Below are 17323 nucleotides of genomic sequence, written 5' to 3'. Positions count from 1 at the left end.
CTTTTACAAGGTGGATATTATTCTTGTGATGGATTAAGGATTTTTTTATGTTTAACCATGGAACAAAGAAGACAGGAACGACGCTGGGCAGGAGGATGTTTGGTTGGTTGTGTGGTTTCTGTGCTTTTATTGAGTGTCGCTTCGGCGCAAATGAAATATTCAATCTCCGAGGAAGTTAACGAAGGAACTGTGGTTGGAAATGTGGCAAGAGATCTAGGATTAGATAAAGGCACATTGAAAGATAGAAAGTATCGGATTGTTTCTAGTAATGCAAAACCACTTTTCCATGTTAATCAGAATGATGGCATCCTGTACGTGAGCCGAAAGATTGACAGGGAAGAGGTGTGCGCGCAGAGCAGTACGTGTTTGATAAATATAAAAACCGTGCTCGAAGACCCACTGGAAATTCACTATGTTGCAGTGGAGGTGCTGGACATAAATGACCATTCTCCGAATTTCCCGGAGACAGACAAAACGCTGGAGATTTCAGAGTCTGTGTTGCCCGGAGCACGAATTCAACTGAAAGCTTCTCGGGATCTAGACAGTGGCCATTTCTCCGTGCAGCAATATAAACTTAGCCACAACGATTACTTTCGATTGGAAGTTAAGGATAAAGGAGAAGATGGTAAAATACCTATTTTAGTGGTGCAAAAATCATTGGACAGAGAAGCAGCAGAAATCCACTCGTTAGTACTGACCGCGCTGGATGGGGGGAAACCTCCGAAATCTGGTGACATGAATATTCTAGTTAATATTTTAGATATTAACGATAACGCACCCGTTTTCACTAAAGATGTTTATTCTGTGATGCTCTATGAAAATGCTCCAGTAGGCACAACAGTCATACAAGTAAATGCAACTGACTTAGATGACGGTCCAAATGGAGATGTGGTTTACTCATTTAGTAACAGTATGAATCAGAAATTTCTAAATATTTTTGATATAAACCAATTAACAGGTGAGATAACAGTAAAAGGTTTAATAGACTATGAGGAGAAAGACAAATTTGAAATTGAAATTCAAGCATCAGATAAAGCTGTCGCTCCTCTGGCGACAGAAAAAAGCGTCATTATAAAGATAGTTGACGTGAATGACAATGCACCTGAGATTGAGGTTACCTCATTTTCCAGCTCCATTCCTGAAGATTCCAGACCTGGAACTACAGTTGCACTTATCAGTGTAAATGATTTAGACTCTGGACTAAATGGAAAAGTTATTTGCTCTATAGGTGAGGATGTTCCTTTTGCTCTGTCACCATCATTACAAGATAAAATGTATTCTTTAATAACCAAATCGCCATTGGACAGAGAGAAACAGTCGCACTTTGAACTAACAATAGCTGCAAAAGACGCTGGTCAACCGCCATTATCATCTGAAAAGAAAATAAGCATTGTGGTGTCAGATGTGAATGACAACAGTCCAGAGTTTTCACTGAGCCCCTATACTTTTTATGTCACTGAGACTAATGAGCCTGGTACATCTGTTTTCTCAGTTAAAGCTTTGGATCGTGATGAAAATGATAATGCAGCAATTTCCTATCACATTTTCAGAGATGGAAGTGAGGAAAATAAATTGGCTTCATTTCTAAGCATAAATACTGAGAATGGTGATATTCTGGCACTTAAGAGTTTTGACTTTGAAACTCTGAAAACGTTCCACTTCCAAGTTGTCGCCACTGATTCTGGAACTCCGTCACTAAGCAGCAACGTCACAGTGAACGTGTTCATTCTGGATCAGAACGACAATGCTCCAGTCATCCTGTATCCAGTCAGCTCCAACGGTTCTGCTGAAGGCGTGGAGGAGATTCCCCGCAATGTCAACGCAGGACACTTGGTGACTAAAGTCAGAGCTTATGACGCTGATATAGGATATAACGGCTGGTTACTGTTTTCACTGCAGGAAGTTACTGACCACACTCTCTTTGGTTTGGACCGCTATACAGGACAGATCAGAACACTTCGCTCATTCACAGAGACAGACGAGGCTGAGCATAAACTAGTCATACTGGTGAAGGACAATGGCAACGTTTCACTCTCAGCAACAGCTACTGTGATTGTCAAAGTTGTGGAGCCCAAAGAAGCTTTTGCAGCTTCTGATGTTAAAAGTGCAGCAAAGGATGAAGAGGGCAATGACGTGACTTTTTATTTGATGATAACTTTGGGCTCGGTGTCTGTTCTTTTCATGATCAGCATCATCGTGCTGATTGCCATGCAGTGCTCAAAATCCACAGACTGTACTTCGAAATATCTACAAGACACAAATTATGATGGGACATTGTGTCACAGCATTCAGTACAGATCAGGAGAAAAACGCTACATGTTAGTTGGACCCAGGATGAGTATAGGATCTACTATAGTCCCAGGCAGCCATGCAAATACTCTGGTGCTTCCTGACAGGAGGAGAGCATCTGAAGAGGTAAGGCATATTTAAACAAGTGTCTTCCCCCTTAAATAATTACATCTTTATTCAGGTATTGGGTACTTACAGCAGGTTTTGGGGAAATCTCCATGTTCACAGTCAATATAACATCTACAACTTTTTTTCCTGCAGAATCCTACCTTTTAACATTATTAGCTGATACTGCTATGATGGACAGCTGCACAACTTTCCGTGTCCAGATTCAATGTTTTTTTTCTTGCACAATTTCAGTAGAGAAATTAAAGTCTTGAGACATTAAGTTGTTGAGGCAAGTGTAGCTTTCAGATTGAGATTGTGTAAACATTGTGATTAAAGTCAAGAAAAAGAGGAAGCTGCTTTTGAACATAGTCTTTAATAGATAGATTTAATTATATATGAAATTGTGAAATATCTGATGACGGTTAGTTGGTTAGTTGGTTAGTTGGTTAGTTTACCACACTGTATGCTCTTCTGTGCCCTTGGTGCGTTTGCAAAGTATGGCATTGGATCTGATGGTTACTCTGCAGTTTCCTTTAGCATGTTTGATGTAAGCTCGTTTGTCAACATATTTGCTTTTATTGGACAAAAGGTTAACCTTGACTAGTTTATATAAACAGCAAAACAAATTTAACTGCTTATAATCTTCATTCTTGTACTGACTACCAACTTCCAATTTTTGATACTTAATATGTAACTGACCATGCTACCCCATTTGTCCTGCAAAATTTGATAAGGATGCTGATTATTGAAAGGCTCGAGCTGACTGATCATACATATGTTTGTACTATCAGCACACCTTTATTATACTTAAACCACACGAATCCATAGGCAACACCGATTGAAAACCATTCAGCAAAATTATGGGTAAGATATGACATCATGGAGAAAGTTAAATAACCCAGTGTTCATGGTCTATAACTAACAAAGTTGAGGTCAGAAGTAGAGGTGGTGGTAGTCGCTGTCCCTGGTGCTGAATATATTTACTCCCATTTGTCAGTATGTAACCATGGCTTGTAACCAATGTATCAACTCAGTAATGTTATCTCAGTGTTATAATTCATCCAAGTTAAGAATGTGAAGAAAATATATCCCCATGTCGTACAAAGAATATTCTTAACGGTTTGAAAAGTTGTTGTTAAAAAAAATACAATATATATATATATATATATATATATATATATATATATATATTGTATTTTTTATATATATATATATATTCATTTATTGTACGAATGTTTTGTGATAAGAGTGAAGAGCTTCCTCATCTATTTACATTCACCCTACATTGTTGGGTTCTGTTTCGAGATAATTAAAAACACAACAGGAACGAAAACAATCCACTATTCAACTTATGTGCTACTGATTTTTGATTTTCTGCTGTATGAATTTAGATCGCAAGGTGTCAGTGTAATAGAGACAGGAAGCTTGTCGCTATTGCATTGTGGTTCCACCTCTTGATAACGTCCTCGGTTGGATTTTAACGCAGTCATTTCTGAGCTTACACCCCTGCCTCTGGAAATATTTTATTTGCTCTTATGTCTGCAATGTAGGATGACTGTTACCATAAAACAATGCGTTGGATACGACCACTGTAATGCAGTTTTGTTCTTGTGAGTGATTACTGATGATATCGGGTTTTGACATGGAACAAAGAAGATACGAGAGACGAAACGGAGCAGTGTGCTGGACCGGCTGCATCGTTGCTGTGCTTTTGAGTAGTGTGGCTTCGGCACAATTGAGATATTCGATCTCAGAGGGAATTGACGAAGGAATTGTGGTTGGAAATATTGCGAAAGACCTGGGATTAGATAAAAGCACACTAGCAAGCAGGAAGTATCGGGTTGTTTCCAGTGGTGCGGATCCACTTTTCCATGTTAACCCAAACGATGGCATCCTGTATGTGAGCCGAACGATTGACAGGGAAGAGGTGTGCGCTCAGAGCAGTACGTGTTTGATAAATCTGAAAACCTTACTGGAAAACCCGCTGGAAGTGCACTATGTTGGAGTGGAGGTGTTGGATGTAAACGACCATTCTCCAATTTTCCCAGAGAAAGAAAAACAATTAGAAATCTCCGAGTCTGTATTACCTGGAGCACGCTTTCAGCTAAAACCCTCACGGGATCGAGACAGTGGCCATTTCTCAGTGCAACAATATAAACTCAGCCAAAACGATCACTTTCGTTTAGAAGTTAGAGACAAAGGAGAAGATGGTAAAATACCTATATTAGTTTTACAAAAATTATTGGATAGGGAAGCAGCTGTCAGTCATTCGTTGGTGCTGACCGCTCTAGATGGGGGGAAGCCTCCAAAATCTGGAGACATGAATATTCTAGTAAATGTTTTAGATGTTAATGATAACACCCCAATTTTCTCTAAGGATATATATTCCGTGATGCTCAATGAAAATGCTCCAATAGGCACAACAGTCATACAAGTGAACGCTACTGATCTCGATGACGGTCAAAACGGAGAAGTGGTTTACTCATTTGGTAACAGTGTGAGTAATACTTTATTTACACTTTTTGACATTAACCAATCAACAGGGGAGATAACTGTCAACGGTCTTATAGATTATGAGGAGAAGGACAAATATGAAATTGAAATTCAAGCATCAGATAAAGGTTTTGCTCCGCTAACTACGGAAAAAAGTGTCATTATCAAAATAGTTGACGTCAATGACAATGCACCGGAGATTGAGATTACCTCATTTTCCAGCTCCATACCTGAAGATTCCAGACCTGGAACTACAGTTGCCCTCATCAGTGTAAATGATTTGGACTCTGGTCTCAATGGAAAAGTTATTTGCTCCATAGGTGAGGATGTTCCTTTTGCTTTATCGCCATCTTTACAAGACAAAATGTATTCTTTAGTAACCAAAATGCCTCTTGACAGAGAGAAAAGGGATAAATATGAACTAACAATAGTTGCCAAAGACTCTGGCCAGCCAGCATTATCATCTGAAAAGACGATACATGTTGTGGTGTCAGATGTGAATGACAACAGTCCAGAGTTTTCACTGAGCCCCTATACTTTCTATGTCACTGAAGCTAATGAGCCTGGTACCTCTGTATTTTCGGTTAAAGCTTTGGATCGTGATGAGAACGACAATGCAGTAATTTCCTATCACATTTTCAGAGGTGGAAGCGAAGAAAATAAATTAACGACATTCCTAAACATAAATAGTGAAAATGGAGATATTCTGGCACTAAAAAGCTTCGACTTTGAAATGCTGAAAACGTTCCAGTTCCAAGTTGTCGCCACAGATTCTGGAACTCCGTCATTAAGAAGCAACGTCACAGTGAACGTGTTCATTCTGGATCAGAACGACAACGCTCCAGTCATCCTGTATCCAGTCAGCTCCAACGGTTCTGCTAAAGGTGTGGAGGAGATTCCCCGCAATGTCAACGCAGGACACTTGGTGACTAAAGTCAGAGCCTATGACGCTGATATAGGATATAACGGCTGGTTACTGTTTTCACTGCAGGAAGTAACTGACCACACTCTCTTTGGTTTGGACCGCTATACAGGACAGATCAGAACACTTCGCTCATTGACAGAGACAGACGAGGCTGAGCATAAACTAGTCATACTGGTGAAAGACAATGGCAACGTTTCACTCTCAGCAACAGCTACTGTGATTGTCCAAGTTGTGGAGCCCAAAGAAGCTTTTGCAGCTTCTGATGTTAAAAGTGCAGCAAAGCATGAGGAGGGCAAAGATGTGACTTTGTATCTGATGATAACTTTGGGCTCAGTGTCTATGCTTTTCCTCATCAGTATCATTGTGCTGATTGCAATGCAGTGCTCTAAAACTACAGAATATACATCCAAGTATCTACAAGACACAAATTATGATGGGACACTGTGTCACAGCATCCAGTACAGATCAGGAGACAAACGCTACATGTTAGTTGGACCCAGGATGAGTATAGGATCTACTATAGTCCCAGGCAGCCATGCGAACACACTAGTGCTCCCTGACAGGAGGATAGCATCTGAAGAGGTAAGGCATATTAAAACAAGCTTTTTGTTTGCAGGAAGTGTTTTAATTTATTTGTTCAGGCAAATAATCCACTATCAATCCACGACATGTCCCTTATATGTGTACTGTTTGTTTTCTGATATGATATCGTTTGCAAAGTAGTACTAAACTATCCTTTTGAGCATAGTTGCTGTAACTATAACAGAAGTTGTTAACATATGTGCACATTAACTCATCCGTTTGCTTTATAGTCTGCTTTTTTAACTATTGTATTGAAAAACAAGCATCATTATTACAACATACTGCACAGTGTCGAACACGCTCATTTAGTCAGACTAGCATGTGATCTGAGCTTTCGGGCTTCTGCCATGTAATATAAAATCCCACTCATAGCTGAATCCAATTATACTTGGCGTTATACGCTGTCCGTGGTGCTGACAGGCTCTGCTCTGTCCTGATACAGGTCAATACATTGTGAGAAATGTCAAACCACTATTTTTTAAAGTGCAATTATATCACACTTTTTGTTTATAAATAGCAAAATAGTTGAATTCTAAGTTATTACATTGAAGTATCAAACAGTGTAGGACGATATGCTGTATTCAGTCTTAATTCAGAGGAAGATTTTCTTTTTCGTTTGCGTGTTAATGGGATACAGGAGGCATGGCCTCACCTGTCACTTCACAATCCCTACACTTAGGGTCAAAGAAAAATAAACGCTACACTGTTCACTTTCAGCTGTAGAAACTGCTCTAGAAACGTGTTTTACTTGCAGTGAGCAATGAGATCGCACGGTGTCAGTGTTAGGAAAATAAAGGTTTGAACCTGTCGTCACTGCATTTTGGTTCCACCTCTTTAGGACTCTGAGCCCCCATCTGGTAGAATCGCTTGTCGGCTTGCTGTTGCATTTATAAATACTGTCCTATATTTTAACATTTCTGAAGGAGTGTGGACAGTTGCATACCCGGATGTAATGTAACAGTTTTTACAGCAATAATATTAATCCTGCGATGACTTAATAACAGTCTTGTTTTCAAACATGGAACAAAGAGGATGCGAGGCAAGAAGGGCGAGAAGACGGTGGATCGGATACGTGATTGCTGTGCTTTTGTGGAGTGTGACATCGGCGCAATTAAGATATTCCATCTCGGAGGAAGTTAAGGAAGGAACTGTTGTCGGGAATATAGCGAACGATTTGGGATTAGATAAAATCACGTTGAAAGACAGGAAGTATCGGATTGTTTCTAGTGCTGTGGAACCTCTTTTCCATGTAGATCAGAACAACGGCATCCTGTACGTAAGCAGAAAGATTGACAGAGAAGAGGTATGCGAACTGAGCAGTACGTGTTTAATAAATCTAAAGACCGTGCTAGAAAACCCACTGGAGGTGCATTATGTTGGAGTGGAAGTTGTGGACATAAATGACCATTCACCCAGTTTCACAGAGAAAGAGAAAACGCTGGAGATTTCAGAGTCTGTTTTACCTGGAGTACGTATTCCGCTAAAAGCTTCACGAGACCCAGACGGAGGTCTTTTCTCAGTTCAGCAATATAAACTTAGCACCAATGATCACTTCCGTTTGGAAGTTAAGGATAAGGGAGAAGATGGTAAAATACCAATATTAATTGTGCAAAGATCTTTGGATAGGGAGGCAGCGAGAAGCCACTCGTTAGTGCTGACCGCGCTGGATGGGGGGAAACCTCCGAAATCTGGTGACATGAATATTCTAGTCAATGTTTTAGATGTTAATGATAACGTGCCTGTTTTCACTAAAGACGTTTATTCTGTGATGCTTGACGAAAATGCTCCAGTAGGCACAACAGTCATACAAGTGAATGCAACTGATTTAGATGACGGCCCGAACGGAGAGGTGGTTTACTCATTTAGCAATAGTGTGAGTCATAGATTATTAAATATTTTTGATATCAATCCATCAACTGGGGAAATAATTGTGAAAGACAATATTGACTATGAGGAGAAGGACAGATATGAGATTGAAATTCAAGCATCAGATAAAGGTCTCGCTCCCCTGGCTACGCAAAAAAGCGTCATTATAAAGATAGTTGACGTGAATGACAATGCACCTGATATTGAGGTTACGTCATTCTCGAGCTCCATCCCTGAAGATTCAAGACCTGGAACTACAGTTGCACTTATCAGTGTAAATGATTTAGACTCTGGACTAAATGGAAAAGTTATTTGTTCTATAAGTGAGAATGTTCCCTTTGTTTTAACGCCATCTTTACAAGACAAAATGTATTCGTTACTAACAAAGTCGCCTCTGGACAGAGAGAACCAGTCTCACTATATCGTAACAGTAGTTGCAAAAGACTGTGGCCAGCCCTCATTATCATCTGAAATGACGATAAGCGTTGTGGTGTCAGATGTGAATGACAACAGTCCAGAGTTTTCACAGAGTCCCTACACTTTCTATGTGACCGAGGGTAATGATCCAGGAGTCTCTGTGTTTTCAGTTAAAACTTTTGATCGTGATGAGAACAGCAATGCGGAAGTTTCCTATCATATTTTAAGAGGTGGAAGCGAAGAAAATAAATTGGCTTCATTTTTAAACATAAATACTGATAATGGTGATATTCTGGCACTAAAAAGTTTTGACTTTGAAATGCTGAAAACGTTCCAGTTCCATGTTGTCGCCACAGATTCTGGAACTCCGTCATTAAGCAGCAATGTCACAGTGAACGTGTTCATTCTGGATCAGAACGACAACGCTCCAGTCATCCTGTATCCAGTCACCTCGAACGGTTCTGCTGAAGGTGTGGAGGAGATTCCTCGCAATGTCAACGCAGGACACTTGGTGACTAAAGTCAGAGCCTATGACGCTGATATAGGATATAACGGCTGGTTACTGTTTTCACTGCAGGAAGTTACTGACCACACTCTCTTTGGTTTGGACCGCTATACAGGACAGATCAGAACACTTCGCTCATTCACAGAGACGGACGAGGCTGAGCATAAACTGGTTATACTGGTGAAAGACAATGGCAATGTTTCACTTTCAGCAACAGCTACAGTGATTGTCAAAGTTGTGGAGCCCAAAGAAGCTTTTGCAGCTTCTGATGTTAAAAGTGCAGCAAAAGATGAAGAGGGGAATGACGTGACTTTTTATCTGATGCTAACTTTGGGCTCGGTTTCTGTACTTTTTCTAATCAGCATTGTTGTGCTGATTGCAATGCAGTGCTCAAAATCCACAGACTATACATCCAAGTATTTACAAGAGACAAATTATGATGGGACACTGTGTCACAGCATTCAGTACAGATCAGGAGACAAACGGTATATGTTAGTTGGTCCCAGGATGAGTATAGGATCTACTATAGTCCCAGGCAGCCATGCAAATACTCTAGTGCTTCCTGACAGGAGACGGGCATCTGGAGAGGTAAGAGCAATCAATACCTACAATATTACAATTGCCGGTATATATATATATATATATTTTGTATCACATTATGTAATAATTTTAAGGCAATCTAAACAGATTAATAAAACTTGACGTCAAGTAATCTAAGATTGATATTTATACACTATATTATGGAGAAATATAAACTGCTCTTGCCTTTGAAAAAAAGTGTAGCAGCTGTCAATGAATTGCATATTAACCACGTGTTGCTTGATCGCCCTCATGTATAAAATATGCTGAATGTAGTTGTTGTCTGTAGTGGTGACATTTAAGATGTATTTACCCTTTAAGTCAATCTTTTATAACAACAACATAATGTCATGTGTTTAAAAAGCATAATCTCTTTCTAGTCTTGTTTTTTTTTTGTACTTTTTTTTACAAAAGTATTCTTCTTGCTCGATAGTTTAGGATATGCATGTAATGCTAAGGCAGGTCTCTATAAGGATCTGTGTAACAATACGTGTAGCTTAATCTTACCCGCCGACCTCTGAGTTCAAGTGAAATGTCGCTATCCGTGGTACTGAAAGCACTTTAAACTATAGCTATTTTTGTCATTGGGTGTGATAGAAAAAAGACGTTTTAGCAGCGTAACTTTGAAATAATGGCTTTTTGGAGAGGAAACTGTTTGTGACTCAAGTCCATCGCTTCATAAAAATGACTTCAAACGCATCTTTTTTCAAATATTATAACAAGTTGTTTGTCTTTTCTGTCTGTAGTTTTTTGGTAGTTGTAAAACCTTTTATTTTAATTTATTTTTTGTATTCCAACAGGGCTGCAATAATGTTCTGGATCGCGTGGTGTCGGTAAAATTGTAGATAATGTCTAGCTTTTTGTCATCACCATTAGATCCAACCCTGTATTTTGGCATTATGTGCAAAGGGCTTGAACGCTAAACTAGCCCTGTATCATTCCCTGCGCTGGGTTGGTGATGCTTGCAAAGGAATACGGTTGAATATTATTTCTTGACCATAACATTAAAGATCACGGATTTTTTTTCTGTACAGAATGGAACAAAGCGGCCGACAGGCGAGGATAGAGCGATGGAGATGCGTCGCCTTCATGGTTGCTTTGGTAACGTGTTGGAGTGACGCCTCGGCTCAGATCAGATATTCCATTTCCGAAGAGGTGAAAGAAGGGAGTGTTGTTGGAAACATTGCGAAAGACTTAGGAATTGAAAAGGCTACGCTGAAAGATAGAGAATATCGTATTGTTGGCAGTTCGGCAGAACCGCTTTTTCATGTGAATACGGACGACGGCATCCTGTACGTGAGTAGGAAAGTGGACAGGGAAGAGATCTGTGAGCGAAGCAAAGCATGTATCATTAACCTTAAAACTGTGCTTGAAAATCCTCTAGAAATCCATTATGTGGCCATAGAAGTGATAGATGTAAACGACCACTCCCCCGTCTTTCCAGGGAGAGAAAAAAGACTGGACATATTTGAATCAAAATCACCGGGAGCGAGGTTCCAGCTCCAACCTGCGCGCGACCCAGATGGTGGCCAGTTTTCTGTTCAGCAGTATAAGCTGAGCCAAAGTGATCACTTTCGTTTGGAAGTTAAGGAGAGAGGCGAAGACCGTAAGATGCCCTTTCTGATTTTACAGAAGCAGTTAGACAGGGAGACTATGAGAGAACACAAGCTTATGCTTACAGCTGTTGATGGTGGGAGACCGGCGAGGTCTGGAACACTAGAAATACTAATTGAGGTGCTTGATGTTAATGACAATTCACCAGTTTTTACGAAAGACGTATATTCTGCTGTTTTAAATGAAAACGCAGCTCCTGGCACGTTAGTTGTTCTGGTCAATGCTACAGATTTGGATGAGGGTGCAAACGGCGAAATTGTGTACTCATTTGGCAAAGAAATGGATACACACGTGCAGAAGCTATTTAACATTGACCCAGAGACTGGCGAAGTTAAAGTGACTGGTATAATTGATTTTGAAGAAAATGAAAGCTATGAAATTGATATACAAGCTTCAGATAAGGGCACTATCCCCTTTTCAACAGACAAAACTGTGATAATAAAGGTAATTGATCTTAACGACAATCATCCGGAGATTGAAGTTACATCATTTTCCAAATCGGTTCCTGAGGATTCTAGAATTGGAACGACCGTAGCTTTGATAAGCGTCAATGATTTGGATTCAGGTGCCAATGGAAAAGTTTCTTGCATTTTACTTGATGACGTTCCTTTCGCTATATCCCCATGCTTGCAAGATAATATGTATGCCATAGTGACAAAATCACAACTGGACAGGGAAGAAAAGTCTTTTTATGAACTTACAATTGTTGCAAAGGACACTGGTGAGCCATCACTGTCATCTGAAAAAACAATAAGTGTGGTCGTTTCAGATGTGAACGATAACAGACCGCAATTTTCAATGAGCTCCTATACTTTCTATATTACTGAAAATAATGGCTTAACAACCCCAATATTTTCAGTTAGGGCATCTGATCTTGATGACAGTGATAATGCGCATATTTCATATCATATTCCGAGGGACAGCAGTAGAGACAGTACTGCTTTGTTTTTAAATATCAACTCTGAGAATGGGGATATTGTGGCACTGAAAAGTTTTGACTTTGAAACACTGAAAACGTCCCAGGTCCAAGTTGTCGCCACAGATTCTGGAACTCCGTCACTTAGCAGCAACGTCACAGTGAACATGTTCATTCTGGATCAGAACGACAACGCTCCAGTCATCCTGTATCCAGTCAGCTCCAACGGTTCTGCTGAAGGTGTGGAGGAGATTCCCCGCAATGTCAACGCAGGACACTTGGTGACTAAAGTCAGAGCCTATGACGCTGATATAGGATATAACGGCTGGTTACTGTTTTCACTGCAGGAAGTTACTGACCACACTCTCTTTGGTTTGGATCGCTATACAGGACAGATCAGAACACTTCGCTCATTCACAGAGACAGACGAGGCTGAGCATAAACTGGTCATACTGGTGAAAGACAATGGCAACGTTTCACTCTCAGCAACAGCTACTGTGATTGTCAAAGTTGTGGAGCCCAAGGAAGCTTTTGCAGCTTCTGATGTTAAAAGTGCAGCAAAGGATGAGGAAGGGATTGACGTGACTTTTTATTTGATGATAACTTTGGGCTCAGTGTCTGTGCTTTTCCTCATCAGCATCATCGTGCTGATTGCAATGCAGTGCTCCAAAACCACAGACTATACTTCAAAATATCTACCAGACACAAATTATGATGGGACACTGTGTCACAGCATCCAGTACAGATCTGGAGACAAACGCTACATGTTAGTTGGACCCAGGATGAGTATAGGATCTACTTTAGTCCCAGGCAGCCATGCAAATACTCTGGTGCTCCCTGACAGGAGGAGAGCATCTGAAGAGGTAAGAAAACTGTTTAGCCGATTTTGGAAGTATTTTTTTTTTTTATTACATTGATAGTATTGTCGTCCTATTCCATGGACTTAGTTGTTTTTTTCATTATATGTTTGCATCTTAGGCAGATATTGGAACGGTTTAAACACTGTGGACATCACATAAGAATATTTTGTTATTTAAAGTGTATCTGCATTGTAATGTCTGCTCGCATGGTGTCACTGCTTGTGAAAATGAACGACTCCCAGTTGAACGTTTCACGTCAGTAGTTTGGTGCTATTTCGCGACAGAGTGCATTTGTGTTTCACGGCGCTGGCTTCACAACTGTGACTCCTTCAGCAAAATATTCATCATTACGGACCACTAATTCATTTGTTCGAAATGTGTCTCCTATGTAGATTCACATTTTAATGCTTTACCGATATATTATTTTGTACTTTTTTTATTCCAATATGGCACGATGTGGATGCAGAGCATGGTTGGAGCGCCTCTTCGTTTTCATTGTATATATGGATCTTACTTTGAATTTTACTTATGCACAGTTGCGGTACTCTATTCCCGAGGAGCTTGCGGAGGGTGTTGTTGTTGGTAATATCGCTAAAGATTTAGGGCTGGATATGAGTGCTTTGGATGCTAGAGGATTTCGCATCGTGTCTGGATCGACGGAGCCCCTGTTTCAGCTAAAGAATGACGGCATCTTACGTGTCAACCGAAAAATAGACAGAGAAGAGGTGTGCGAACGGATCAGTACTTGCATTATCAACATAAAGACTGTGCTGGAGAATCCGTTAGAGGTGCATTATGTCGCTATTGAAGTTTTGGATGTAAACGACCACTCTCCCACCTTCTCCGAAAACGAGACGTATTTAGAGATATCAGAGTCTGCATTACCTGGGACACGATTTCAACTACAAGGAGCCCGTGATCCAGACAGTCACATGTATTCTATTCAACAGTATAAGCTGAGTCAAAATGACAATTTTCGTCTGGAGGTTAAAGATAGAGGAGAGGACGGAAAAATTCCTCTCTTGTATTTGCATAAACCACTGGACAAAGAAACTTCAAAAAGTCATAGATTAATGCTGACAGCCGTGGATGGAGGAAAGCCTGCTAGGTCAGGAACCATCGATATTATCATTAATGTTTTAGATGTAAATGACAACATGCCCGTATTTACCAAAGACGCCTATGTTGCGGCACTTAATGAAAATTCACCAATTGGCACAACAATTATGCAGGTGAATGCTACAGATTTAGATGACGGTTTAAATGGGGAGGTGGTTTATTCATTCGGCAATAATGTAAATAATAAATTACGTAAACTTTTTGAAGTTGATGCTAATACTGGACACATTATTGTTAAAGGACTGATAGATTTTGAAGCAAAAGATCGGTATGAAATCGATATTAAAGCTTCTGATAAAGGACCAGTGCCACTAGCAACAGAAAAAAGTGTCATAATAACTATAGTGGACCTGAATGACAACGCACCTGAGATTGAGGTGACATCCTTTTCAAGTGCTATTCCTGAGGACTCCAAACCTGGAACCACAGTCGCATTGATAAGTGTGAATGATATAGATTCAGGTTTAAATGGAAAGGTAATCTGTTATGTAGGTGAGGGTGTACCTTTCACTTTAACGCCCTCTTTACAAGACAATATGTACTCTATAGTCACCAAATCTCTGCTTGATAGAGAGCATCAGTCCAAGTATGATGTGACAATATTTGCTAAAGATGCTGGTGAACAACCTTTGTCATCTCATAAGACAATAAGTGTGGTTGTATCGGATGTGAATGATAACAGTCCAGTGTTTTCAATGAATCCCTATACTTTCTATGTCACTGAAAACAATGTTGCAGGAGCCTCTTTATTTTCAGTGAGTGCTTCTGACTGTGATGAGGGTGATAATGCTCTCATATCATTTAACATAGTGAGAAATGTGGAGGAACACAAAACATTTACATCATTTCTAAACATAAACTCTGAGAAAGGGGATATCACAGGGCTAAAAAGTTTCGACTTTGAAATGCTGAAAACGTTCCATTTCCAAGTTGTCGCCACAGATTCTGGAACTCCGTCACTAAGCAGCAACGTCACAGTGAACGTGTTCATTCTGGATCAGAACGACAATGCTCCAGTCATCCTGTATCCAGTCAGCTCCAACGGTTCTGCTGAAGGTGTGGAGGAGATTCCCCGCAATGTCAACGCAGGACACTTGGTGACTAAAGTCAGAGCCTTTGACGCTGATATAGGATATAACGGCTGGTTACTGTTTTCACTGCAGGAAGTTACTGACCACACTCTCTTTGGTTTGGACCGCTATACAGGACAGATCAGAACACTTCGCTCATTCACAGAGACAGACGAGGCTGAGCATAAACTGGTCATACTGGTGAAAGACAATGGCAACGTTTCCCTCTCAGCAACAGCTACTGTGATTGTCAAAGTTGTGGAGCCCAAAGAAGCTTTTGCAGCTTCTGATGTTAAAAGTGCAGAGAAGGATGAGGAGGGCAATGATGTGACTTTTTATTTGATGATAACTTTGGGCTCAGTGTCTGTACTTTTTATCATCAGTATCATCGTGCTGATTGCCATGCAGTGCTCCAAAACAACAGACTATACTTCAAAATATCTACAAGACACAAATTATGATGGCACACTATGTCACAGCATCCAGTACAGATCTGGAGACAAGCGTTACATGTTAGTTGGACCCAGAATGAGTATAGGATCTACTATAGTCCCGGGCAGCCATGCCAATACACTAGTGCTCCCTGACAGAAGACGCACTTCTGAAGAGGTAAGAAAGATAATTTTCGTCAAGGCAGTTCCTGTATGAAGATGGCCGATCCTAATGATTTAAGTGTTGTGAAAGTACTGGATGGGAAGCTGGACCAAAAAGGACTACAACCATATAAATATTTATATGCAAATGAGGAGTTATTTGGTTATAATGAGACTGCTGAGTGAAGTTGTTGGTTTACAGGTGGTTGTATGGTCTGTGCTTACACAGCAATGAGTTCAATTATTTCACAAATTACACAATAGACTGTAGTTAGTATTCTGTGTTTGCCCTTTAATGTCATAGTTTCCCTATAAAGTACTTGAGAACAATGAAATCCATTCCAAGAAATAACACAACCCCATGAAATATATTGATTTAATGTTGGCTAAGATAAGATTGTGTGGATAGTTGTGAAATATTGTTATAAGGATATGAAGAGGTAAATAGAGATATCTAACCTTTCTTGTTAAGGTGAAAAAAAAGAAAGAACATATTCGAAGCAAACTCTTTCCTTTTTTCCCCTCAAGAAAATGAATGTCTCTAAGATGTCATATTTTGTCTGCTTGGTGTTTCATTCCATTTTACTTATTTCAGATCTTAGAGAACTTAACATTCAGTGCAGTGACCAGTGCAGTGAACTCTTAATAATTTAAACTGTAATGTGCCTTTTTGAGTGTGAAAGAAAAACTTGGCAATACTAAGCTGACTAACTGGAACAAACTCATAATTTTCTGTTAAAGGACCTGCACTGAAAAGGATTTGAGAAATAAAGATGATTCTTCCATTTATTCTGCTTAGTGTTGCTGAATTGTTCTTTTGTTCCCTTGTTACCTGAGCACTTAGTTGTCTGGTCAAGCAGTGACAGCACACTCTTCCTATATGTGCCTATTTCAGGCCATGTGCTGTTGTGTCATATTAGGTCATAAAATATAATAAACTCACTTTAATAATCACTTTTGCAGACCAAGGTTTACTCGTGCGATATAAGTTTAATAAGGTTTAGGTTCAGTGTAAAACTAAAGGTTAGTTCATTTCTGTTGTCCATGCCCCTTGCGTTTTTGTTTACCCGAAAAAGATCAAAAGTCTGATTTTTTTATTTTTATTTGTCTGCATTGTGCTATAACCTGTCCTGGCAACTGCGCAATTTGAGCTACTATTTACAGTCCTTCAGACATGTAGATAGTCTTTTGAAGAAGACATGCTTGCATATATATGTTGTTTAGCCCTCAGTATACAATATTTAGCTGGTCCATGTTTTAAAGGCTTTTGGTCTGTATGTTTCTGCTATATGCCTTTCTACTGTATGAGGGTTGTTACATGTGTGTATGTGAAGAGTCTGACTGACTGACTTATTTGAGGTCTGTGTTCGCTGATTTAGGTGATTCA

At 39.8% G+C, this 17323-nt stretch overlaps 4 protein-coding genes across 4 annotated transcripts; all 4 read left to right on the top strand.

Moving 5' to 3' along the window:
• The first annotated feature begins 57 nt into the window (after nt 1-57).
• LOC133985484 (protocadherin alpha-3-like) lies at nt 58-2430 on the top strand. The gene has a single exon (XM_062425130.1). It carries the CDS (start codon nt 58-60, stop codon nt 2428-2430), a length of 2373 nt encoding a protein of 790 aa, XP_062281114.1.
• A 1609-nt stretch (nt 2431-4039) lies between these two features.
• On the top strand, nt 4040-10575 carry LOC133985585 (fat-like cadherin-related tumor suppressor homolog). The gene is made up of 3 exons (XM_062425248.1): nt 4040-6434; nt 7402-9810; nt 10565-10575. Exons 1-3 carry the CDS (start codon nt 4040-4042, stop codon nt 10573-10575), a joined length of 4815 nt encoding a protein of 1604 aa, XP_062281232.1.
• Nucleotides 10576-10799: 224 nt separating this feature from the next.
• LOC133985584 (protocadherin alpha-3-like) lies at nt 10800-13559 on the top strand. The gene is made up of 2 exons (XM_062425247.1): nt 10800-13186; nt 13547-13559. Exons 1-2 carry the CDS (start codon nt 10800-10802, stop codon nt 13557-13559), a joined length of 2400 nt encoding a protein of 799 aa, XP_062281231.1.
• A 41-nt stretch (nt 13560-13600) lies between these two features.
• LOC133985583 (protocadherin gamma-A11-like) lies at nt 13601-17060 on the top strand. The gene is made up of 2 exons (XM_062425246.1): nt 13601-15952; nt 17013-17060. The coding sequence occupies exons 1-2, from the start codon at nt 13601-13603 to the stop codon at nt 17058-17060; spliced, it is 2400 nt and encodes a 799-aa protein (XP_062281230.1).
• The last annotated feature ends 263 nt before the right edge of the window (nt 17061-17323 follow it).

Source organism: Scomber scombrus, chromosome 9 (genome assembly GCF_963691925.1).
Source record: "Scomber scombrus chromosome 9, fScoSco1.1, whole genome shotgun sequence".
Lineage (NCBI taxonomy): Eukaryota > Metazoa > Chordata > Actinopteri > Scombriformes > Scombridae > Scomber > Scomber scombrus.
Note: the sequence above shows the minus strand (reverse complement) of the source record. Positions and strands in the feature narration are given on the sequence as shown.